This window comes from Vairimorpha necatrix, chromosome 5 (genome assembly GCF_036630325.1).
Source record: "Vairimorpha necatrix chromosome 5, complete sequence".
In the NCBI taxonomy this organism is placed as follows: domain Eukaryota; kingdom Fungi; phylum Microsporidia; family Nosematidae; genus Vairimorpha; species Vairimorpha necatrix.
In genome coordinates, this window is record NC_088820.1 from 748,914 (window position 1) to 776,826 (window position 27,913).

The 27,913-nt window shown below is 27.3% G+C and overlaps 4 protein-coding genes across 5 annotated transcripts; all 4 read right to left on the reverse strand.

Moving 5' to 3' along the window:
• Positions 1-2,858: 2,858 nt before the first annotated feature.
• On the reverse strand, positions 2,859-5,000 carry VNE69_05137 (uncharacterized protein; the record flags this gene model as incomplete). Of its 2 annotated transcripts, none has more annotated exons than XM_065473621.1 (1): positions 2,859-5,000. In XM_065473621.1, one exon carries the CDS (start codon positions 4,998-5,000, stop codon positions 2,859-2,861), a length of 2,142 nt encoding a protein of 713 aa, XP_065329692.1. The 2 variants fall into 2 exon arrangements, with proteins under 2 accessions (XP_065329692.1, XP_065329693.1); XM_065473620.1 differs by having other exon boundaries at positions 2,859-4,733.
• Positions 5,001-8,829: 3,829 nt separating this feature from the next.
• Positions 8,830-9,696, reverse strand: VNE69_05138 (putative SP-containing membrane protein; the record flags this gene model as incomplete). Its single annotated transcript, XM_065473622.1, has 1 exon — positions 8,830-9,696. The coding sequence occupies one exon, from the start codon at positions 9,694-9,696 to the stop codon at positions 8,830-8,832; it is 867 nt and encodes a 288-aa protein (XP_065329694.1).
• Positions 9,697-13,657: 3,961 nt separating this feature from the next.
• On the reverse strand, positions 13,658-15,833 carry VNE69_05139 (uncharacterized protein; the record flags this gene model as incomplete). The annotated part of the gene is made up of 4 exons (XM_065473623.1): positions 13,658-14,115; positions 14,178-14,518; positions 15,356-15,519; positions 15,723-15,833. The coding sequence occupies 4 exons, from the start codon at positions 15,831-15,833 to the stop codon at positions 13,658-13,660; spliced, it is 1,074 nt and encodes a 357-aa protein (XP_065329695.1).
• A 9,530-nt stretch (positions 15,834-25,363) lies between these two features.
• On the reverse strand, positions 25,364-27,676 carry VNE69_05140 (uncharacterized protein; the record flags this gene model as incomplete). Its single annotated transcript, XM_065473624.1, has 1 exon — positions 25,364-27,676. The coding sequence occupies one exon, from the start codon at positions 27,674-27,676 to the stop codon at positions 25,364-25,366; it is 2,313 nt and encodes a 770-aa protein (XP_065329696.1).
• Positions 27,677-27,913: the final 237 nt, after the last annotated feature.

Consider the following 27,913-nt stretch of genomic DNA (forward strand, 5'->3'; position numbering starts at 1 on the left):
GGGGTTATTGCCGGAAAGTAGATGAATTAAAAAAAATAAAAGCTAAATCAATTAATTTAAAACTGTAAAACCTCAAATTTGTAGCCTCAATTTCACATTGCTTGGGCATATTCAAATATTTATACAAATTTTCGATTGAAAATTTTTATTTGATTATCGTAAACTGTTTTATAAACTGAGACTGAGTAAAAATGTGCTTATAAGATCTATGAAATGTTTTCTATGATTTTAGAATTATCATTTTCTCTTAGATGCGACCTGCTTTTCATCACGAGCAAATTCTTAGAATATACTTTGACTTTGATTTGGCATTTTTGATAAACTAAAATAAATGCTAAGCACTTTTTTTAGAGTGCTTCTAAGATGCCACGGGTCATTAATTTATTTTGTATAATATATTTTTTAAGCATTTGAGATATTTACTGTTTTAATGCTAAAATTTATATTGTTTACATGTTCTATAACAATGATTCAATGTGTAGTAGTAACGGTCTTCAAATTGGATCAAAAAACACGTAATATTGTAATTACAAATTCAAACTTATTCCTTCTGATAATTCTCTTCGATATTTACATAATATAATCTTACAAAAACAACTTAAAAATTTTGTAGAAAAAATTTTGGCTAAAGTAACCTTTAGCACACAATTTTCGATATAGGGTTTTTTTTGTTTTTTTTGCCCCTTTTTTTAAAAAATGGAAGAAAGAAAATGTGGAGGAAGAAACAAAAATAAAAATTAAAACAATAAATTTATTAATGTTTCAAACACAGAACTAGAAGAATTTCTTTGAATCATGTACCTAAATAAATAAAGCTTGGCACTACACGATGACCTATTTCTATTAGGTATAGCATTTTTGAGGGAACGCCAATTACCTTCGATGGTATTGGTATGAACACCAGTATTGGGATCTCGAAAGTGCAACGAGTGGTTAACCATATGGTGTTCTTTAAATATGGTCCTCAAAGAATGATAAGCCTTCCACATATCACTATGTATAGTACTTTTTGTACTTACAAATTTTAATAAATGACCCGTAAGAGTTTCTTTATCTCTTTTTTTAATATATAACACTATTATTCTACGTTCGATGGTACGTTCTATCATACCGAAACACCAAAATCCCTTCACTAATTTTCCTCTGTTATGTTTATTCTTTCCTATTTTAATTTCATCAATTTCTACAACAACATCTTCCCCGCCTATCTTACTAAAAGAAGATAAATATTTGTCATAAATGTTTATTTCTTTTAATTTTGTTAATATAAAGGACACAGACTTTTTGGTACAACCTAACATTTGACAAATATATTTACGTGGATAACCAAGAATCCACAGATTAAGTATTTGTAATATTGTTATGTGATTAAGTTGAGAACATTCAAAGAAAGAATCTTTCCATATAGAAAATGACTTTTTGCAATCCTTCCAAGTACATATAAATAAGCCTTTCCCTTTACGTTGTACTCGAATCCTAGATGTACAATTATCACAAACAGTAGGTTGTCTTTTTATTATTAATTCATTATACATCGCTTCCAGTTCATCTCTTGTCCAAATTCTTTCTTCCATTTTTTAAAAAAAGGGGCAAAAAAAACAAAAAAAACCCTATATCGAAAATTGTGTGCTAAAGGTTACTTTAGCCAAAATTTTTTCTGACACTTTAAGAAAATCCATTTTTATACATCTTAATGTATTTTTTGACATTATATTTTCTTTGCTAACAAACAATAACAATTAATTATAAGAATAACAGAATTGCTCTATTAAAACGTGTGTAATATGCGTAAAACAGAAATAAATATATCCCATGAACCATTATACATTGTTAATTCTAAAAAAAAATATATTTTAAGCTAAACAAAAATTGGTCAGATATTTTTAAATATATGTATGAGAAAAAAAATATGTTCATATATTTTATACAGTTCAAAATCATATCATTTTATCAAAAATTTCAAAGCAATAATTTGACCCATGACGCCATTTAAATAAAAAATGTCATTAAAAAGGTTTATCATATTATTAATGTTTTGCTTATAACAATAATTTATTTAGTGTCATATTTAATATACTTTTGAAAATTTACTATTTGATCTCGCTTTTTGAATATAATTGACAATTTATTTTATTGGTTTTAAGTTGTCTAGTTAAATTTATAATGTAAAAACTAGACAAAAACATGGGTATTGTGTATTTGATTTATCTTATTTTCTCTCATCAGACTTTACTTTCGCCAGTGTTTAATTACATTAAAAAAATTATGCAAAAGATTAAAGTAAGCATAAGCAACATGCTATAGAATTACACATCGATCAATTTATACGAAAAAGATTTCATTATTTATCAATCAAAATTGTACAAATAAGAAATATGATTTTTAAAACAACGGCCTTAACTATACTTTTTATAATTTATTGAAAATAATATAGATTTTGAGATTTAGAATTGATAAACTCATACTTTATACAGATATTCTTGATTACAAAATATATTTCATATTTATCGTACACGATCTTATTAACCATTTTAATTGGGGGAAATTAAAAAAGTAGATATGTACCTACGATAATGGTTTTCATTATTGGTCATATTTGGTTTATTCATTTATTGGTTTGTGTAGTTTATAATATGATTACGTTTAAAACAAATAAAGCAATCATGAATGTATGATATTTAAATTATGATATAAGATTTAAAACTTGTTCTGTTTAGCTTATGAAGATAAGAAAATAATGTAAATAATAATTCGTAAACCAGTCTAAATTAATGTTTTTCCACATTAAAATAACTATAAATTTAAATTTTTATATTATAATTACAATTAAATTTATATCATACATATACAAAGGACATTTATTGTAATTTTGTTGTTTGATTATTTATCACCTCAATCAGATCATCATGTAACCTCGTCCCTGACTCTTGAGATAATAATTCTTCATCACATAATATTTCTAATATATTCTGATACTTGCTCTTACACTTTTCTTTTGATATAATATTATTCTCCAATTCCCCTTCAAACATTTTTACTAGAATAGATGGAAACTCTCTTTTACAACATATTTTAACATTTTCTCCGATATTGTTTTTTAGATCTCGGTTAAAATTTTCTATCATTTCATTTGTATACTCTTTTATAATGTTTTCATCCCAAGAATTCAAAATTTTTGATAACTCTCCTATCACATTGTCATGTTCAAAAATGTTTTCTATGGCCTTTGCTCCTTCTTCTATTAATTCATTTTCAAATTTAATTCTTACTTCTAATTCATATAAATTTTCTACTTTTCTATTTAATCCATCAGTTAATATTTCGTTTAACACTTCACCGAAGATTATTTTGTGCATTTTTTTCAATATACTCATAATTTCTTTTTTGCATATTGTTTTTTCGACCTCTTTTTCTATGATAGTTTTAATTTGATTTATGTATTTTCTATATTCTTTTTTAGCATCCTCTTGTAAATTTTTGGATAATTTTTCCCTTATTGTATCGTTATTTATATCTACTTCGTTTTTATTAATTCTATAAGTATTAAGAACTTCGTCCTTTTTAGTATAAAATCGACTAAATCCCATTTCATATGTATTTATTTCTAATCCAGTTATTAATGTTGACAGTTCAAGACTACAAATTAATACATGTTTTTTGAAAAAATTTACATCTTTTAAGTGATACTCTACAGATTCTTTGTATATTTTGTATAAATCAATATTTTCATTACTATTTGATAGATGTGATTCATTTATGGCGAATTGTCTTTTGTGTTTTTCTTTGGTTTCAATTAATTTTCCAATTTTTTTAAGCGTATCAAATATTGTATCATTACTACATTCATTTTCGTTCATGTATTTCTCTGCCTCTAAGAATATACAAATTTTCATAATATGAGTATTCGATGAATATTCACGACATGATAAATTTTTCCAAAATATATTTATAAGTTGCATTTTTCTTCTTTCAGTGAGGTTGTCGCGGCCTATCATTTTTTTCATTTCACTTTCGTCTATTAATGACTGGTCAAACATTAAATGAGCGAATATCATACTTAAAGGAGTTCCTGGTTTATTTAAAAGTCTATTTATGATAAACTCTACTTTGTTTTCATTTTTCATTAGTCTAAAAAACAATTCAACATATTTATCATTAAATTCTAGGAAATAAATCTTTCTAAAAACTCTTTTAAACTCAATAATTTTTTTTTCTTCAATTATATTTTCATTGTTAGTCAAATTTGGGTTTTTTTCAGAAAAATAATCATAATGTCTGATATCATGTGTAAATCTGATTCCATCATTTAATATCGACATTTCAAAATTTCTAGCATACAATTTAATATTATTTAATTCACAAATTGTAAAATGGGATTGGTCGTATAAACTTATTCCATCCAAATAAACAAGCTTATATAAATCGTAGAAATGCTCACCAATCAGCTTATCGATTTCATTAACGTGTGATGACTCAAATTTGACCATTGAGAAAAGATTTGGTTCATCAAGTAATTTATAATCTACTTCAAAACAATAATAAATATTATCTACTTGTATACTAAGGATTAAATAACATTTAAATTTCGTCTCAACGATTTCAAGTGGTATTTTGTATGTAATCGGATTTTCTCTATAATATTTTAAGTCGATTCCAGTTTGTTTTATCATTCTGTTCCACAGACAACTTTGGTTTGTAATACTATCATATAAAATTTCAGGACGTACACTCATTTCTCTTCTTTTAATATTCAATTCTTTAAAATGCTTTATGATTTTTTTATAAATTAGATCCACTTCATAATACTTTGAGTCATATATCAAGATTATAGAGTCGGCTAATTTGTTTTTGTATTCAAATAACAATTTTTTTTCAAATTCGTCAACAATATTTACAATAGATTTGTTATAGCAGCTAATTATTATGTTTTCCAATTCCTCACTTTGATCCCAAGGGAAAGCTTCTAACCTTAATCTCGCATTTATTTCATTTTTACTCATATGAAAATTTAATGTTACCTTTAAGTATCTATTTTCAATATTAATGGTAGTATAATTCCTTGCAATAATTTCATCCGTTAATACGGCGTTAAGCTGATCATAAAAACGTGTCCATGTTTGTATAAATACAATATAGGAAATTATTTTAATTATATGCATAGGGGGAAAACTTTTTTTATTAAATATTTGAATTTTGGATCAATTATGACTCAAAATTTTTAAATTTTTGAAAAAAAATGAATCAGAGCTATTGGTAATGATAGGATTTAAACTCTTGTTTTTATATAACATAATTTGAATAATCAAACTTTAGTATCACTTCTTGAAAAAAATCAATGACGTGTATAAACATTAGAATATAATTTAAAACCATAATGATAATTACAAGTAAAAAGAAAAAACTAATTCCTTTGAAACCCTTTGGCATCCTTTTTATGCATTAATTAACTGCTGAAAAATTAAAATCTTTTACTATAACCTATTATTTATAATAGCTACTTACAATTTAATGTTTGTTTACAAACATTAGCTTCTTTTTTTGTTTTTAGTGTTTATATTACATATAGTTTATTATGAAATTTTTATCGTTATTTTAGATTGGTTTGTTTGATGTAAATCTTGTGTCAATGAAGCAATTATATGAACACAACTTTTGAGTCTTATTATCAATAAAAAATTGAACTAATACAATGTCTTGCTCTCTACCATAAAACTAAAAAATCTGACTCAAAAAAAACGACATATTAAAATTTTTAAGCTAAATTATTTTTTAGAACCCCTTAAGTTATATTTTCATAAGTAATGTCCTTATGATTTAGATTAAAAATAGGAGTTGTAATGATATTTTAATTTAAATTTTTTATTATTTTGATTTTCTCACTTATATATATATATATATATATCGTAAATTAATATATGGGCACGTAATAATATGTTCCCAGATATTTAATGTCAAAAAATCAAATGTATTATATGTCTTTTGGTCGATTAAATAATTATTTGGCCACTTTTGGCATTTAAAAGGAATGTACCAGAAACTCTTACAGACTTGTTGTTATATTGTGGGATTCTTGGCATGAAAACAAAAAACTCAGTTATATTTTTTATTCAATTTCAGTTCTATATTTTAATGGCAGTTTATTAAACATAATTTTTCGAAATATTTATAAAAACTTGATTTATTCCTTTAAGATATATTTTTTTATTAAAATGTAATTAGTATCATCTTGATATAAAATATAGGTTTAATCCAATAAATCATATACACTTTTCACTAAACCTATTATAACAATATAAATTTTCTTTTAACAAAATGCATATTTTCACATTATACATCTTAATTTCTAAATTTATCAATCCTGTGGTATGTAGTTTCTACAGTTTACATAAAAAAAGTAGTTGTTGATCTTATACAAAATATGATGACCTAAAATCGTATTGCGTATTCATAACTCTATTTTTGCTTTGATTATTTGTGTTGAAGTGCTATAACATTCCATTTAGAAACACATCAGTATTTTTTTCCTTTTCATTGAAAATTATTTAATGTTTTACAATACAAACAAAATCAATATTTACTTATTTTAAAAATTTTTTATACTCTTAAAGTATTATAATAATATGCATAAAATCAGAAAAGAAATAAAGAGATGATTATAAAGCCAAAACTAAACATTTATTAATTAATTTTATTTTATTTTTAAATCGTGGGTTCTAACACCAAACTCTCAAATATAAATTTTTAATTTTTTGTAGCTTATAAAAAACAACGATAACATGTGTAGATGTACACTTATAGAATAAAATGATTGGAATAATATGACATATATTGATAAATAAAAAAAGGCAAATTTTATGATTACTTAAAAACTTATCAAACGATTTCAAATTGTATTTAAAAAAAGCCCAGCTCGGCTAATTCATAACAAAAACATAAGAAACAATTTTAATTATTGCTTCATATTTGTGAAAGCATCTTAGCTATGTTCAGTGCCAAAAAGAATGACTAATAAAAAAACTAATGACACTATAAAACATGAGAAGTTTGTTTTTGAATCAAATCCCTTAGAAACATCATCAATATTATTATTATTAAATTTTTATTTCATACTGGAAAAAAAATAATACAAAAGTTTTTTTACAAACTAATTTCGGTTTTATAAACAAAGGTATAATAGTTAAAGTCGAACTTTGTAGTAAATGTTACATTGCTAAATACATCTCATGCAGATTTTATTAGATGTAGAAATTTATTTTTCTTCTCATAAGCTATACTATATTATTCGAACATTATATCAAGATAATACATTCTTTTCTATAATGTCGATATTTAAAATTAAAGAACCATTCACTGTCCAAGTTTTTCCTTTTTTTCGAGATACGTTTTGGTCATAAAATACATAACTGCTGAAAAAATTTATGTATTATCGGTTGATCTTACTAATGGCAATTTTTTTTGTTCGATTTGTGCTTTGGTGCCTGATTTATGATAAATTTTCGCTATATTGTAATAGTCATCGATGTTCAACGTTTTTTCCAATTAAGTCTGATCTTTAATCCAATAAATTTGCTTCGTATGACATATAAGCTATAAGTTAGAAAATTTATGCGCAACTTAGTATTTTTACATGGGCACAACAGCAAACGGATTTTTAAATCTTTTGAATGCTTCATTCTTAGTGTCCAAAAGAATTCTGTACATACTAATGAAACCAAATTCGTTTTTAGATAAAAACTAAACAGTTTTCTGATACTAAGATGTGCTGAATCTTCTCATATAAAAAAATTGTTTACAAGAATCACTAAGTTGATTTTTGAAAATTGCATGTGTCCATTCTGTATGGTAATTTACGTATGTCAAAAAGTGATTAAAAGTCCATAACTAACGTATTTTCATCCTCCTCAACTGTACATAATGTTATATATGGTATTTAAATGCATTTGTTGGTGTTCAAGGGGTAGATCTTAGGATAATTATTGGGATGGATAAAAAAGAAGCTATAGTTCTAGTAGACATGTTACTGCCAGATTCTGATGCACGTTTTCTTTAAATTGTGGATAAACATGCTTAACGATGTCTATAAAATTAAAGAGGTGATGTGCTGTCATAAGATTTAGATTATTATTAGGGGCTTCTGTATTTGTAAATGTTGACTTCCTCAAGTAATTGAATCGTTTGATAGGATTTAAATGCTGTAAAAATTTATTGACGAGAGATATCTCAAGAAACTAACTGTTCTCCTCGTCCAAAGTCCAATAGATAAGGCAGCTAGCTAAACGACCCATTTTTCGAAGGACCTTGAGAACGCTATAGACTTTAGAATCAATGGTTGTTATTAAAACCCTTTGAAGTCAGATATGTATAAAAGTTTTCTTCTTACTTGCAAGAAAAATACATAAATCTTGTATCTATAATGCTCTACATAGATTTGCATCTATTATATATATATATATATATATACATAGAAATGCATTGGAAAAGTAAGGTATATAATAAAATATTGCAATTTACATAGATCTGTACGTTATATATTTACAGCAACAGAATAATACTGTTACCTCTTTATATTCTATAATATATAATCTTGTAGAATTATAGTATAAATTATTATTATTGGACCAATAGCATTATAGGTCAATTGCTTTTTAATACTGTTCAATATGGTATTAGAATAAAGTGTTAACACTTTTTGTCAACTAAAAAAATCATTAAAAGATTGTTTTTTGTTTTATTACATAAAAATTAACATAATGATAAGATAAGAAAAAAAAACTAGCCACAAATTTTAGTTATCAATTAGAGTCTAATTAATACGTCAAGTTTATGCTATTAAATTAAGTTTTTATTACACGTTTTTTTCTTATTGTAGTACTTATATCCTAAAAAAGTCAGTATGAAGCAAATTATAATGCCCATAAAAATCATAAAACTAAAATTTACACTATTATAACTATCTTCTTGCACGGCAAACCCCATAGGTTTCGTAATAATTTCTAAAGAAAAATTTCTAAAATCATAATTATCATTGATACATTCGGCCTTAGATAACAGATTCTGATTATTAGTTAAAAATTTTAAGGCACGATCCATCCAATCATATCTATAACAGATAAAGTACCCATATAATTGACCCGTACAAGTTTTAACAACAAATGTAGGAAGATGTTCACTTTTATTATTCCTTATAAAACATGTATTTTCTCTAATTATATCTTCAACTAAATTCACAGTTGAGTTTGCTTTGTTAATCTTATCTTTATAACAGAGACGTAGACTATTGTAATATTCCAATGTAAGGTTTACCATATCATATATAAAATTTTTTTCTTCAATTGAGAATTTATTTAATAAATAAGGATTCCATTTTGTTTTTCTAAATACACTTTTAATTTTTTTTAAATATGCATCTCTTAAAAAATTACGCAATTCTCTAAAACTAAATATTGAATCATTATTCTCTGTCATATTTTTAAAAATACTATGATTAGTTATAATGTCCCAAAAAAATACACTATAGCCCCGAACAGCTTCAGAAGACATATCTTCTTTTTTAAAACTGTTCATCAACGAATCACAAGTATCTTGCATAGTTAAATTCCTATTAATCATTGAATTTAATAAGTCTTCCATATACTCACCAGCTCCAATTACCGGTATGTCACTTAAAAATATAATAAGATAATATAACAAAACCATTTAGGGCAAAATTTATAATTAAAACTTAAACAAATTTATTTAATCATCACTTTTGTATTTTGATTTTGCTTATAGTAAACTTTTAATTTTAAATTTTGAAACAAACACTAATTACAGAAAAAATCTGACACAGTTAAATACAAATAAAAAAAATAATTTCACCTTGGGATTATAAAAACATGAAAAAAGATACAATATGAATGCATCAGTAAATTAGATATAAAATCAATGATCTAATAATAAAAGCGATTTTGGTAACCAATTAATCTTATTTACCTTAAAATATTTTTTTATTTTATGTTTACGACATAAAACAATAAAATGAGGGAGTGATTGGTTTGAAAAGATTTATTTGACATATTGAATATCAAAAAACATAAAATAACGTATTTTAGGCGCAAATTTTCTTTGAAAATAATACAATTTGTGCTTAGACACACAAAAATATTACATATATTCTTAACACCTAAATTAATCGATGTATATGAATAATTCTTGCACTAAAGGTATGTTTTACAAAGGATTTTTATATTTTTTTGAAAAACATACATAACACATTTATAGGGCGGGTTTTACGTGTGATGCGTTTTTAAGCTAGTATTTATATTTATGATTCAAAATGATTATCTCTATCATTTTGAACCTAATTTGTACATTGAGGTTTAAATTTAAATAATGATTTTATTTTCTAAGCATTAGATTTGGTTAAAAAATACACTCGCAGTATAAAATATAGAATTTACGCTCAACAACTTTAGTTATTGTGGCAATATTTATGCTCGGAGCTTCTTTATTAGAACGTCTTTGAATACTCTCACTAAGAGTTATAGTATCTTCTTCTTTTATAGCTTGTCATTAAAAATATCCTAACAAATATGAAGGAAAATACTTATAAATCTACACCGCAATCATAAACAAAACGTATACTAAAAATTAAGTGAGAAATTAAGCTCCTTGATTCTTTTTTTTCATTGTTCAACCGAATGCATTACTTAAAAGCTGTTTTTTGTCGGGGTTCTGTTAGATAAAGAATTTTAAAAGCAAATAAATTCATTTTGTATTAATTTTTTCTCGATATAGTAAGCCGATCTAGTTAATAAAAATTTTAACTATAAACAGTTTTTATTATTTCTCGAACCCAATATATAGAGCTTATTGTGTTTTTTTAGAAAAATTATCCCCGTTATGCTTTTATTTAACACTATCAGTTCCCAAAATTATGGGCTGTAACAGTACATTCTATAAAAAAAATTAAACCATATTTTATACATTTTTTTTTCTTGCAAGTAAGAGGTATGGAGAAACCTTACATAGGGACCAAAGGAATTTGGGTGTGATCCTCGTCCAACTGGTACTGTGAGATTCTCACTCAGTAAAACTTCCTTTATACAACTTGTCGGTACAGCAAGCTCCGCCGTATCCATTGGACTTTGGCTCCAGGAGAACACTTTTCATTTATACCTCAAATCGCGTCCAGAGTGACCTCACAGCGGATATACTTAACGGGCATGGTTATCTATAACTCGAGGAGAGACATCATCGTACTGACTCAAAGGTCCCTACAATCATCTGTATTGCACACACGGCTCCTTTCACGACCACATCACCAGCCCGGCGTTTTTTTTTGGGCTGCGTTGTCTTTTAGTCTCCCACTAGTTTCGACCACCGTGTTACAGAATCTAGTAGGATAGGGCCCACGAGACCTTCTATTGCCCTACTTCGTCTAGTCTCTTAATTAGCTCTAGGATCCCACTCTAGAGTGCACCAGCCATGGGCTCCAACTAGGCCGTACCCATTAGAGACTTTTATGTTCATTAAGTCACCACAAGGGTGATACTGTTTTTTGGCCCCGAGGTGCGTTTCTACACTATATGCTTATCCCCTTGTGGCTGGACACACACAGAATTCATCGAATCAACTTAATGATTATCGTGGACATTTTCATCATCTGAGTTGTTCCAACTGCATCATAGAAAGTAGAAACAATTTTGCAGCCTCTGGGAATCGAACCCAGCCATTGCTCAATGGAAGCATTGCATTCTACCACTGCGCTAAGGGCACCTCCATATTTTATACATAGTAATAGGGGAAATTATTTTCTGTGTATTTTCATATAATCAATTTCAGACATTCCATCACACTTGTAAGCTAAATAATTTAAGTCCTTCTATATGACCACAACATGGATCTTTTAATTAGACTCAGAATATAATCTATTCTAATGATAAACAAAACATTTTCCAAACCTAGGACAATTTAGAGCTTTTTACATCCAGGATTAAAAATTTTTAATACCGAATAATTAAATTCTTATGGTTTAAACATATGTTCATGTTACTTCTTTTTCCTTTTTTGTTCCTGTTGAGAATATAGATTTAATAAATTTAACCCTTAACTTACAATTGTCTTTAACATGGTGGAGAATAAAATTATTGAACCCAAACAAAAACAAAAGAAGAGGTCGTAAGTTCCGTCGAAGCATGAGACGTAAAAAAAATGCAGTCTAGGTTAGAATGGGGATGGTTGGTTGTCTAACAGAAGAGAAGGTGATGGCTTGCATCAGTCGAGGGACCCGGATAGGTGAAGACGTAAAGTAGCTATAAAGAGCTATGGAGAAACAGTATTGGTTTTTTTTGATTCGGCATAAGAGTTGTCGAGATTGAGTGCAGTGGTAATCCCACTATTCACATTAAAGCTATCGTGGCAAGATAGTTGAACCAATAGTGTTCAAAATCCAGAGAGATTTAAAAAGATAAGAAAATCAAAAAGAAACTGTGTTATAGTCGAAGAATGAGATAGACGGAAAAAATTCGATTCCATTGTTGGGAAGACATGTGTAAAGAATAATCACATGCCCATAGACTACATGTATTAAAACAGGGAAAGAAAGTACCTCGAAGACCAATACTAGAAAGGATTGTAAGACGCGGTAGAGTAAGGCGCAGCCCATGGTCAGTTAACATAAAAATGCACTTTTATTTTGAGAGCCCAGTAGTAGGCGTAGGAAGTAGTAAAGATAATTTCATCGCTAATTCTGAATTTAGCGCGGGGATGTTGAGAATATAGATTTAATAAATTTAACCCTTAACTTACAATTGTCTTTAACAGTTCCAAAGTCTGTTTTTTTGCGATTAAAAGTGTCGCATCATTATAATTTATATACCTATTTTTTAGCAAGTGGTCACAAAAAATTTTATAGTATGAAATCAATTAAAATATATATAAATTAAAGCTAGAAAAGAGGGGTTTATTAATACCATAAAAAAAATTTATATTTTACTCCTTTTCCTTTTTTGAACAACCCGTTCAAATGTTATATTTTAAAATCTCACTATTTAGTCTCATTTAATAGCACCACATTATGACAAGAGGCGAGCAGTCAGTAATACCCCTGAGAACTATACTTAAAGAGGGTCCTTTGGCCATAGACAAACTCCACAGAGAATTGCCAACACAGCCGTATCTATAATCAAACGCCATTTAGTTCATTTGAATTTATGTCACATATATAGATCCTTTGAGTTACTTAAGATCTATACACCAGAAATGTATTTTAAAAAAACTGAACATATGGGTGTAGATGATTTATGCTTTGTTATTTTTATATTATTAGAAACATTTGAAAAAGATTTCTCATTACTATCATACGTTTTCGATTTTATATAAGTACTTAATTTTAAAAACCCACATAAAAAGATTGGATTAATTTTAAATTATGAAAGATCATTGGAAAAGGAAAAAAATTGCTCCTAAAAATTTTCAAGGAACAATGAACATAAAAATCTATTTGTGTATATTTTCCTAGTATTCTCTACTAAAATTTTTATTTTTAATAAAATAATTTGTTATTTTAAAAAATTATTTTAATAATTGTACAGGAACATCTCTAATTGTCAAAAAAACTTCAATAAATATTTTATTTAATATTGTTAAAATTTTGTAAGTCTTGCTTTGGAGATTTCTACATAGTTGTATAATTCTCAGATTCATTTTCAAACACCTTTTGTAAAACCTTTTGCAATTTATATAAACGACATATTTTTACATTTTCAAATATATTGATTTTTAGCTCTCGGCAAAAATCTAATTTTAATTTATTTTTATATTCAGTTATAGTATTTCTGTCGAAAGTATTAACAAATATTTCTAACTCTTTAATTATATTGTTATCTTTAAATATATAATCAATTTCTTGCATTCCCTTTTCTCTTATTTCCCTTTCAAATTTAGTGCTTATTTCCTCATCATATAAATTTTCAACGTCCTTATTATATGCACAGTTTATGATTTTTCTTGTCGCATGATAGAATATTGGTTCATTAATATCTTTTAATATATCTAAAACACGTTTTTTAAACTCTTTTTCGTATGCATCGATTACTTTTTTATTATCTGGATCATCATGAATTCTTTCACTTTCTCCAAAAAGATCAAATTTTCTTTTTTGTTATCTTCTTGATTATTTTCGGATATTTTCTTACTTATTATATCGTTATTAATATCTAATTCATTTTCATTAATTTTAAAAAAAGACAAAGCTTCTTGTTTTTTCTTGTAAATGTTTCTGTATCTAATTTCATATGAATTTTCATCTAAATCTGCGATAAGATTTGATAATTGGACAATAAGTTTGTAGATTTTATTTCTATGAATTTTTATTTCATTTAAGTGACATTTCAAAAACTCACCATATATTTTTGTTAAATCAACCCTCTTTTTTATTGCAGAGTTGCGCACGTTTCTTTTTAAATCTTCTTTTGAATTGATAAGTTTCCCTATTTTTTTAAAGGTATCAAACATTGGATCATTACTAACATTATTGCTATTTATCTAACTTTCAGCCTCAAAGAACAGGCAGATTTTTATAATGAACGGAGTCGAAAAATCTCAACCTGGAGTAAATCTTTTCCATAACATCTCTATATAATGTTTCGTTAATGTTTCATTAGATTTGTGTTGTCCTATGATATTACCTAATTCACTATCTTTTATACAATTTTTTTCTAATAAAAGAAGTGCAAACATTATTTTCAACGCCGAACCATTAGCATTAAAATTCTGAATGCAAGAAATTTCACTTTCTTTCTGTTTTTTATTAATCTAAAAAGCAATTCAACATAATTAACACGATTTTCATCATGTAATATTAAAGAAGTTTTATAATAGATTTCTTGAAACTCATCTAATGTTTGTTGCTCAATAGTATTTTCATTGCCAGTTATATTTAAATCTTTTTCTTAATGAATATTTATAATTTTTTGATCATGCATAAAATGTATTCCTTATTTACTATCGAGATCTCAAAATTTCTGTTTGTAAATTAAATTTTATGAAATTCACACACTATACACTGTAAATTTTCTTTTAATTTATTCCATCGAAAAAGCAGAATTTATACAATTCATAAAAATCTTTACAAATCGCATCATCGGGTTATTCGACATATGATGATTCAAATTTAATAATAGAAAATTTTTTTTTTTCATCAAGATCTCTAAAATCTATTTTAAATAAAATATAAATCTTGTTAAACTTAATACTTTAATATAAATAGCATCCTTGATTTATTTCAGCAATAAAATTTGGTATTTTATAACTATTCAGTTTATTTTCATGATGAGACAAATATTTTCTCATTCGATTAATCATTTTGTTCCACGGGCCATTTTGATCTATAATAACTTCGTAGAAAATATCAGGACGGCTGCTCATTTCTTTTCTCTTGACATTCTCTTTCATTATATGTGTAGTAATTTTATTGTAAATATTAATTTCAGCGTAAAGTTTTAAGCTATATATTAAAACAATGTAGTCGACTTCATTCTTATAGTATTCAATTTTTACTTTTTCTTAGAACTCTAAAATAATATTTTCAATAGATTTATCATCAAATCTAACTATTATATTTTTTAAATCTATATTGTTTAAAATTATAAAACTTTCGATTTTTAACTCTGCAAATAATTTCTCTTTTATTTAAATCTAAATTAAAAAATATTTTTAAATATCGTTTAGGTATTGATTACTGCATAATCTCTTTTAATTATTTTCCTGATCATTACTGTATTAAATCTATCATAGATATGATTCCATGACTGGGCAAATATCATAAATAAAAACAAATTAATAGTGTTCATAAAGGGATAATTTTTTTTTGATTTATTTTGTATTTAAATATATTATTAAAAAAAAAACAGCAAAGAAACTTTTTATTTGAATAAAAAAATGCAATATTTGTATTCATAAAATTTTGACATGTACCTAAACATAATTTTCAGATGTCAAAACACGAGATTTTTGAAGGGTAAGACATAAAAAATGTAAATTTTTTCTATTCATAAAAAAAAAGATTCGAAAGCATTAAATAGGACCGTTAATGTATATTAACGCTCTTGTTGTAATGTAGATTACAAAGTCACGAAGTAGATGACACATGTCTTCGACTGTCACTTCTTTCCGTGCCCGTCAAACATCTCCTAGTACCCGCCAAGACAAGTCATACATACAAACCAACAAATAGAAGTTATATGGTTGGTGCAACATTTGGAAATACTTAAATATTTGTAATTTTTTTTCAAATAATCCTTAAATCTAAAATAAAACTTAAAAAGAAGTCTGTAAGGAACAACACGTAAAAAAATGGAGTCTGAGAGTAATTTTAAAACTTTTAAACAAAAATAAATCTAATTGCTTAAAACAGTATTTGGAACACTACTACAAAACCAGCAAAGTCCCACATAACAGATCGTTCGTATCTTTACTTTTTTAAATATCCTGCCCATAGACATTCAAAAAATGGATCTAGTTTGTTATACGCCCGAATAAGGCGTATAACAAACTAGGTTAAAAAAATTTTACCATAATGAGAACGGTTGTGTCGCAGTTTGAAATTTACGTACAAATCCGTAGGATGCCACCTTTACAAATGATTTCTGTTCTGCGAGAACAAAACCTTCTTCTGACCAGTATGTCCTGTTCTAAGTGTTCATCTGGCATGGTTGAGCGATCGAAGAAAGGCCCAGGCCTTATATGCTGGACTCGCGGCAATAAAGTGTGCAGACTCTACAGGACCACAAAGAGCATTAGAACTGGATCCTTTTTTGAGGATTTAAATTGCCATTGTTTGAAATCTTCGCTATGATTATGTTTTGGAGCGAAGGAAGACAGATTAAAGAGATTATTTTAGACCATGGATTTAGAAGAAACAGCATCGTGGCGGTTATAAACAAGCTGAGGACTATCCTTAAAGTATACTTTGAGGCTGATCCTATGAGATTGGGAGGTCCAGGTATTATTTGCCAGATCGACGAAAGCCAGTTCGTCCACAAGATCAAACATCATCATACAGAGCACCATCCAGTGATGTGTGGGTTTGGGGGATCGCAGACACATCTCACTCTCCTGTGAAGTGCTATATGGAGATTGTCCCAAATCGATCAGCTGGTGTTTTACTTCCGATCATTGCTAGGATATGTAGACCTGGCACAATCATTCAATCAGATGGTTGGGGATCATATGCGAATATCGAAAGAGAGCTCGGGTTCCGTCATCTGGTCTTGAACCACAAGACAAATTTCGTTGATCCGATAACTGGAGCCCATACCCAGAACATTGAGTCATTCTGGAATAAGATAAAGCATGTGATTAAGAAAATGTATGGTGTTCAAAAAGCGCAACTTCCCGGTCTTATAGCTGAACTGATGTTCAGAGATGAGTTTAAGGAGACTGCGTTCATCAGAATGCTAGCTTTACTAGTCATAAGCTAAAAATAAAATAATTATAAAACAAGCCTGTCTTTTTACAATGCTGCTTTTTTTATCATGCTATAAAAGTTCTTTTCTCTTAAAAGCTCTAATTTTTTATTTCAGGCGTATAAAAAACTAGGTTTGGCTCCGGGCGCGTAGCAAACTAGATCCCAAAAATATTATATATTAATTATTCATAAATACAAAAATTAATCGATAAATTTAGTATAACCAATTAGGATCGACTTACTATAGTCGAGAATGAAAAACTAAAATTTATGACCTTTTTGCAAATGAAATGGAACTAATACATAACCCCGCACAAGGATAGTTCCTTTGTAATGACATGGTGAGAAGTACTGACAAAATACTACAGAAATCATAAGAGGGAGATGATAATTTAACCCTACCTTGAAGCATATATCCAGTCTATTGTGCTAAAAAGACTCTAGAGTCCCGTTTTAGAACGACGTCGTGAATACAATCAAAAGATTGCAGAAAAGGAAAATGTGTCTAAATCTTCAAGCACACTAGCAAATATGGCGACTGTTAATCTTTTTTTGCATAAATTTTGCTTTTAGATAAAATAAATTAGGGTGATGTAATTAATGCTCTAGATCGAAAATAAAAAATTAATAAGTTTTAATGCAAATAAAAATATGTATTATGTAAGAACAAGATGATAAAAATTTACATCATCATGCAAAGAAGGGTTAAAGGATGGTGTTGTTTAAGGGAAATGAAGATGATACTTTGGGTTGAAAATTTTAAACAAAACCAAATCCTACATAAACCATAATTTGGGAAGGGCCGAATACTATGAGCGAAATTGAGGCAGAATGTAACATAAATATCTAACTAGAGTCGATTATCTCAATAAATTGGTTGTTGTTTGTTAATTAATAGGAGGTACTTTATTTTCTTGCCTCCTCATTAAAAAAATTTTATTCACAAGAAAATTATTATATAATCTAACATACAAAGTTCACAAAATTTAATAAAAGATAGTTCATGATTATTATTTTTTTTTTTTCATGAAAATTCTTTCATAAATAAATTAATTCTATGTCTATAAAGCCCTTTGGAACTATATATATTCTTCAAATAGGATCACAAATTTTCTATATGATTTGTGTGATCTTCATCTGCGTTTATTAAGTCAATCGAGTGATTTACTATGTAGTGTTTGTTTCCAAAATTTCTAGAGGATGAAGAAGAAGATGGGTAGCAATCAGTTTCTATTGAAAGGCAAGGTTTTACTCTGCGTCTAAAAAATCTACAATGGTAGTAGATTGTTAATTTATTGGAAATCAAGAACGAATTTTCTACAATTACTTTTCATAATACGGCCTATGGTCCATTGAATTCCAGGCATACAATCCAAAGTTGAAGAAGGATTAAATACAATGACCCCGTTGCATATGGCGAAATCATAAATTTGTACGTAAACAAAAGCTTCTCCAATTTAGTTAGCTGATCACTATTAAGAGCAATTACTTCCATCGCCGTATCCTTATTTTATTATATGAATTTTCACAAATTTATAAAGATATATTGATTGGTAAGTGGTATAATAAATACCCCGCAAAGAAAGCTCTGTGGATTTTGTGAAATGTAACTCTTCCTTTTTAAACTTAGTACCATTTTTATGTAAGCTCTTTGAACAGCACTTTTTATTAACACAACGATAAGCTTTAGACCCAGACTAGTGGGAGCATCCACTAATGTTCTTAAGAACAATTCGTTCTGATGTCGAACAATATCTGCGAGCAATCGTCGTTTTAGAAGACAAAAACCAAAGAAACTCAATTGCTGCTTTATTATTACTAAAGCACACATCTTCACAACTATTCATTTCTTGAATAGTCTCCTCAAAAATTGAACATTAAGGATTCAAAAAATTAAAAATTTTCTACCCCCCCCCTATGTTATATCTTTTTGAGACTATTAAAAATTCTCAAATCATCAAAAAAATCCTTTACTTCATTAACTTGCTCTCCCCCCCCCCCCGAAAACCAAGTTTAGATTTGTAAAATAACAAGATTTGAGAGCTTCTTAATATTTTTTTTAGAGGGGGCAATAAAATAAAGTAGCGCCCATTAATGTATATTTATACAACGTTTTAATTATAGCTGTTAGAAATATCTAAATAAGAGGTATTACTTTACAAAATATACCTTTAAATCTTAAACCACAACATTCCTGCGACCTGATAATGTACATTCTTTTCCCTTAGTAAGATAGATCGTTTCTTTATGATTTTAAATAGATGAGTGACATGTCGTTCATTAACTTTATCGTATACATTAATTGGATATGTGTCGTTAAATAGTATATTTACGACCTCACCCGAATCTAAGGTTTGACAGTCCTTTAAATTTATGTATATGATCTTCTATTAAGACAAGATCGTGTAGTTATGGTTTTTGATAGTTTACTTTTTAACATTTCCTTATACTTTATGTTTTATTTTTAAAGGGTGCCCTTAGCACAGTGGTAGAATGCAATGCTTCCATAGAGCAATGGCTGGGTTCGATTCCCAGGGGCACCAAAATTGTTTCTACTTTCTATGATGCAGTTGGAACAACTCAGATGATGAAAATGTCCACGATAATCTTTAAGTTGATTCAATGAAACTTGTGTGTGTCCAGCCACAAGGGGATTAGCATCTAGTGTAGAAACGCACCTCAAAGCCAAAAAGCAGTATCGCCCTTTGGTGACTTAATGATACATAAAAGTAACTAATGGGTACGGCCTAGTTGGAGCCCAAGGCTGAAGCACTCTAGAGTGGGATCCTAGAGCTAACTAAGAGACTAGACGAAGTAGGGCAATAGAAGGTCTCGTGACCCTATCCAACAAGATTCTGTAACACGGTGGTCGAAACTAGTGGGAGACTAAAAGACAACGCAGCCCAATAAAACCGCCGGGCTGGGAATGTTGTCGTGTAAGGAGCCGTGTGTGCAATACGGAGGATTGTAGGGACCTTTGAGTCAGTACGATGATGTCTCTCCTCGGTTATAGATAACCATGCCCGTAAGTATATCCGCTGTGAGGTCACTCTGGACGCGATTTGAAGTATAAATGGAAAGTGTTCTCCTGAAGCCAAAGTCCAATGGATACGGCGGATCTTGCTGCGCCGGCAAGTTGTATGGAGGGAGTTTAAGTGAGTAAGAATCTCACAGTACCAGTTGGATGAGGATCACACCCAAATTCCTCTGGTCCCTATGTAAGGCTTCTCCCTACCTCTTACTTGCAAGGAAAAAAAAAATTTATTTTTAAAATGTTTATTCTTTAATAAATATTAAGTTTTTTTTTATTTAATGCCTTTTTTAGTGTGAAATTTGTTGATACAAACATATATGTAACTATCGAATACATTACCAACTCGTTTTGCAATCTTATTGTATTCTCTTTTTTGTTTGGCCTTTGCCGCCGTTCTACTAAAACGTTCTATTATACCGTTTGAATAATGATGATATGCAGAAGTTACATGTAACAATCTTGTTTTTTACCAGTAAATTTATGATATGGTCACTGCAATTTTCTTTTGCTGTATCAGAAAGAAATGTCTTCACATAAAATTTTATTGTACTATTTGCACAGAACATGAATAAATTCAAACTTGTTTGTTCTAAAATACTTTTGCTGTAGCGTAATTGAAAATAAATTTATTGCAATAAATAAATGAATTTAATTAGGGTATGCTTATTGTAGTTTATATTTATAGTTTAACAAGGATGGGTTCCGCGTTGGCGTCTCCTGCTTGTAGGTGGCTTCTCGTCTCCATAGTTCTTTCCACATCGGCTTCGTCTCCTCTCCTTCGGTAGTCCAGAGAAATGCTTTCTAGCGTCTTCTTTAGCGTGATCATCTGGATGTACGCTTCTACCTTCTTAGAGATTTCAAGTCTTGTGGTATAAGATTTGTGAAACTTAGTCACTATACCGTCCCAAGAGATTACGTAGGGAATTATTTCTGTTTTAAAACCATATATTAGGCCCAGTTCGTTCGCAAGGACATCATATGTAATAAATATATATATATATATATATGTTTTCTATTGGGGGGTATAAGAAGGGAAAAAATGTTCATTTAATACAATAAAAGTTTTCTTTTGAACTTTTAATGTCAAAAGCTTTAATATGTCTATATCTTATTATTCTTACAAAGTCGGATTTTTTACACTTTAACATTCTCTAACAGTTTATTATGCTCATGATAATCCAATATTTCTGTCAGGTCCACTTTAACATAAGCTTTAAAAGAACCTTTGGCTCCTCTATGAACCATTCTTCATAAGTTTAATTATGCCCTCAATGTTATCTCCCTATTAATATTGTTTATTCTATAGATTGGTGTGATAAATTCGACGTGTGCCAATTCTGTTTGTTTCTTATTTTTAATTTTAAAGCTCATACACCCGAATCCTCCCTACCCATCTAATAATTCGTGATGACTTAATTTCCCCTTTTATGTTAAGGGCTCCTGGCGCTCTTTGATCTATATAAAAGAAAATTTTTTACAAAAAACCAAAATCTACAGTGCTTTGTTTCCCATGATGAAACCTACGTTTCCTTCTAATTGATAGTATAATCTAATATGGCCTTTCTCAGTATTTTGATGCAAATGCTATCGGTCGTTCTACTCTATCGTGATTTTGATTAAGTATTGAGCTAAAGTAGCCTCAGGTAACAAATTTGCATATGAGGTTCTTTGTTTTTTTGCCTTTTTGAAAATGGAGGAAAGAATTATGACAAGAGGAAGAATCGAAACAGTAGATAATGGTTTAGCAGTAAAAAAAACAAACTCAATTGTGTACAGTCTGTAATTCTTGAATAATGTTCAATAGAAAACAAAAATTTTTTTTTGAAATGTACTTGTCAGGATTGTAAGAAGATAATATCTATAATATAGATACTTTTTTTTGTTAGTTCTAGGCATAATTATATCATAATCTTGCGAGTATTCAATCTATGGATTCTTTTTTAATCTTGTAAGTATATTTGCCAAAATTTAGGTTGATCTAAGAATTCTATATTCTTGAAATTAAAAAAAATTTGGAGAAAAAACATTTTTGATAAATATTTATCTTTTCAGTACAATATAGGCGTATAAGATATTGTAGTAGAATTAGATGAAACTAAAATTCCAAAAAATAAGTATAACAAGGGGGAACTAGTGATACTATTTCAGTGTTTATGTATGATAGAACGTTATATCGAACGTAAAATAATACTTTTTTATATTGAAAAAAGATATTTAGATCACTTACGGCATTTTTTTAATATGTAAGCAAGCAAAGTATTATATATAGCGATATGTGGATGGATTACCATTCTTCGAATACTATATTCAAAGCACACCACGTTGTTAACGTTAATTTCACTTTCAAGATCATCATGCTGGGGTTCATACCAATATCATAAAAGTTAATTAGTGTCCCCTCAAAAATTCTATACTTAATAGAAATAGGTCAGTAAATAATGGCAAACTTTTTTTATTCAGGTATATGCTCCAAATAACTTCCTCCACTTCACGATTTAACGCCCTATCAAATTATTTTATCTATTTATTATTTTTGTTCCTTCCTCAACATTTTCTTTCCTCGATTTTTTTTCTGAAAGGGGCAATCCCCTCCCCTATTCAGAATTTTTTTCTACGAAGGCCGTTTGTATCGTATTTTAGAAAATAAACAGCTTCAAAAGTTTAAACTAAAAACCTTTTCAACCATCAAATAGTAATTTTTACGGGAATTTACATTTCTGAAAATTAAAAAAATATTCGAGCTAAATTCAATCTATATAAGAAGCTAGTTATGTTTTTGAGGTTATCACTGGATACTTTGCTCAGTTTAAAATAAGTTTTTTAATAATTTTTTATTGAAGGCTTTTTTGGCCTGTATTGGTCTTTATTTAGTTCAAACCTGTCATAGCTTTGCTTATGACTTTTCCTCTCGTAGTTCATGCCCTTCATTTAAAAATATATATCTATAAAAAATAAAATTCTAAAAAAGTTTTTATAAGAAAAAATGATTTTCCTGACATGTGTATAATACCACAGTTTTTAAATTGCTGTTGTTGTAGTATTTGCACTTTTAATTTTTTTTTTACTCTTAAATTTTAATTAAGTCAATTATGTTCAATTTTTTTTTTGTAAACAAAGTCTAGAGACTATTGACAAATATATAGTTAGTCTAGTGATTTTTATCTTAAGAATTGTATAAAAATTATATTATCTGTTTTATATTTTTAAGATTGGTTAAATTATAGTCTTAGGCAAGATAAATTAGATAAATGTACGTAATTAGCTTGAAAAAAAATCTTTTAAGTCATTATTGCAAACAAACAATATGATTTATAAATTTCTAATAAATTAAAAATTACTTGTCAAACATAAACATAACGTTGTAAAATTTTAAAAATTTTATACATTTTGATTAATTTCAATATGTATATATCCATACAAATATGTGCTTAACTAAAAAATATTTCTTCGTTTTTGTATATAAAAATCTTACATATATTTTGTTGGTATAATTTAAAAATGATAAAATTTTAGTCAATATGTTATTGAAGAAATTTTTTGACTTTTTCGAAGTTTATAAAGTTTAAACTACAAATTATTTATTAAATTTTAACGAAATTTAAATTATCAAAATATGTTTCTATTGTAATTATGTAAAATAATATTAATTTTTAGCTTTTAACAATTAACCCAAATTTTATCCACAAAAGGTCTCTAATTTTCTAAGATAATTTTAAATTCGCTATAAATGTATTTCGGAATACAAAGCGTGCATATGATGAAATATATAGATGTGTAAAAGTGTTTGATACCCTCTTTAAAACAATTGTTTTCAATGTTAATAATATGTATGATGAAGAAATGGATTAGGTAAATCTTTATTTTTCGCTTAGGAACGCAATGTATGATTCTTTGATGATACATATTTTAAAGTATTAAAGGGATATAAAGCATGTAATATATATATAATTGTAATTTGTTGTTTTTTTTTTGAGAAATATATAAAATTTTACTAAAATTCCAAAAAAGCATATATATACATATATATATAATATATAGATATGTATCAAAAATGGCTAAAAATACACTATTTACATAATTGAAACTATTATTCACAAATCCCAAAGAACTTATAAATATAAAATTGTTATTTACATTTTATCTTATTGATATATAACATCAAACTATTATAATATATATTTTTCGTAAGTTATCATATGATTATGTTCGTAGAAGATTCTTTTTTAAAAAAGACACTTTTAAATTTTTAATTTTAAGAATTTCGATAAAAATTATTGTTTCTTTATATGAAACATTATTAAACCTGTTATTAATTGTATAAAACAAATAATAGTTACGATATAAGCAACAATTAGAACAGTATATCTAACATAAATACTAAGAATATAATTATATATATTTTTTTTCTTTAGAGAGTTATATTAACTATAATATAACAATAATTTAACGTCAGAAACAAAGAACTATTAAATGCAATTTCAATTTGAAGTTGTTTAGTCCAAAAATATCGAGTTATGTTTGTTATCTCTGCTATTTTAACGAATGCAATGTTTTGTTTAGTACAGCTTATTTTTATTCCATTATTGTATGGACGTAAATGCTTTTTCAAGTAGTCTTGCTAACGTTATAAAGCATGCATTCTGGTGTTTTGATAATTGCTCGACCTTTTACACACTCCTAGTATCTTAGTGACGATATATGGAACAAATAATTACGGTGAAATGTAAAACGATCTTTTTTATGTAATGAAATTTAAAAATCTGTATCTTACAATCGTAAGTAAAATATGATTTTGATTGTAAAAATTATTATATTTTTTCATAAAATAATTAATATCTTAATTTGAAACAAAAATTTTAGATTAAAACGTATTATGAAGATTATTTAATTGATATTCCATTATTTTGATCTTCGTATATTTTTACTAAAACATCATGTAAATTAACTTCTACTTCCTCAAAAATATCAAATATTTCCTTTTCGCTCAATACCAACAATATTTGGTTAATATACTTTTCGTACATATGTTTTATATTCATTTCCGTCAAAAAAATATTTTCAAATGCTCCTACTAAAACGTGCAATAAATCTTGTTTACAACAAATTCTCATTTTTTCTTTGATTTCAATTTTTATTTTTAAGCATAATTTTTCTATAATCTCTTTTTTATATTTTTTTAGAAAATTTTCATCCCAATAATTTAGCATTCCAGATAGTTCTTTCATTATTTTATCATGTCTGTATATATTTTCTATAGCTCTAATAACTCTTTCTTTCGATTCAGTAAAAAGTTCAATTTTTATTTCTTCATCATATAAATGTTCGACTTTTCTATTCAATGAATCAGTTATTACTCCATTTAACGCTTCACTAAATGTAAACATATGAATCTTATCTAATATTATTCTTAATTTTTCTTTGGATTTCGTTTTTTCGATTTTGCTTTCTAAGATATCTTTTATTTCGTGTAAATATTTTTTATATTCTTTTTCGGCGTCCTCTTGTGAGTTTTTAGTCAACTTTTTTCTTATTGACTCAATGTTAATATCTACTTCATTTTTACTAAATCCAAAAATGCTAAGAACTGTGTCTTTTTGGGTGATGAATCGATTGAATTCCACTACATAGATATTCTTGTCTAATCCCGTGAATAATGCTGATAGCTCTAGGATACAAATCCAAATATGCTTTCTAAACTTTTTAATGTCTTCAAAATGATGCTTTACAAAGATTTGATATATTTTTGCCAAATCTGTTATTTTCATATTATCACATAAATGAGATTTATTTGATGTGACCTCTCTTTCAAGATTTTCTTTAGTTTCAATATATTTTCCTATTTTTTTCAAAGTACCGAATATCGAATCATTATTAACATGATTTTCGTTTATGTATCTTTCAGCCTCCAAAAACAAACATATTTTCATAGTATAAGTATTCGATGAATATTCACGATATGATAAATTATTCAAAAATATTTCTATAAGTTGTATTTTTCTTTCCTCGCTAAGTTTGTCCTTGACTATGATTTTTTGTAACTCATTTTCATCTATTAATTCTTGATCTAACATAAGATGAGCAAATATTATATTTAAAGGTCTTCCATGACTATTCAAAATTCTCTTTATGAGAAATTCTATTTTGTTTTCATTTTTTATTAATCGAAAAAACAATTCAATGTCGTTGTAATTATACCCTAAAAAGCAAACTTTTTGTATAATATCCTTAAATTCAATAAAAATTTTTTTCCCGATAATATTTTCATGTTTGGATATACTCGTTTTATGTTTTGAATAATAAAAATAGGTTCCAAAATCATGTGTAAATCGAATTCCATTATTAATTACAGAGATATCAAAATTCATGGTAAAAAGTTCAATTCTTTTAATTCCAAAAGTTATAAAAGGCGATTGATCATATAAGTTTAATCCCTCTAAAAAGATAAACTTATACAAATCATGGAAATTTTTACTGATCATCCTATCAATATCAAGAGTATCTGAAGATTTAAATTCGAATATATCTAAAAATGTCTCTTCATTAAGTTCTTGCAAATTTATTTCGAATAAATAATACATATTTTTCATCTGAAAAGATAAATTTAAATGACATAAATCTTTTCTTTCAACTATCACAATCGGTATTGTATAATTTTTAGGATCTTCTCTAAAATACTTCAAGTCAATTCCTGTTTGGCATATTACTCTGTCCCACATACAATAAAGATCTACGACAAAATCGTAGGTCAATTCAGGCCTGATGCTCATTTTTTTCCGCTCAACATTTTCTTCTCTTATATATTCGATAATTTTTTTGTAAATTGGATCCATTTCACAATATTTTGGGCTATACATTAAAATCACAGAGTCTGCTAATTCTTTCTTGTATTCAAACAATAATTTTTCTTCAAATTCTTTAACAATATTTTCAATAGATTTGCCATTGCAAATAATAATTATATCTTCAAGATCTTTACTCCTATCCCATGGATAAGTTTCTATCTGTAATTTTGCATTTATTTCATTTGCGTTAAAAAAGAAGTTTAATTTAACTTTTAAATATTTTCTTTCATTATTAATGACGGAATAATCTCGTTTGTCTATTTTATTCAAAATTATACTATTTAATTTATCGTAAACTCGCGGCCAACATTGTATAAATAAAAAGAAGGTAATCACAATACTACTATTCATTAAGGCTTATAAAATTTCACTATAAATAGCATTCGGATTTAATTTTCAGACTAAATGAAAAATTAAATAAATTTTGATGGTTGAATGTACTTTATGAACAATGAAGAATTAAGTTTTTAATATACGTTAAAAAACTTTGACACGTCTCAACGGTCAAATCTCAGCGTATCCAGACAATTACTCTAAAAATTGATAAACAAATTAAAAAGCATCATTTATATATTTACCTTCAAAAAT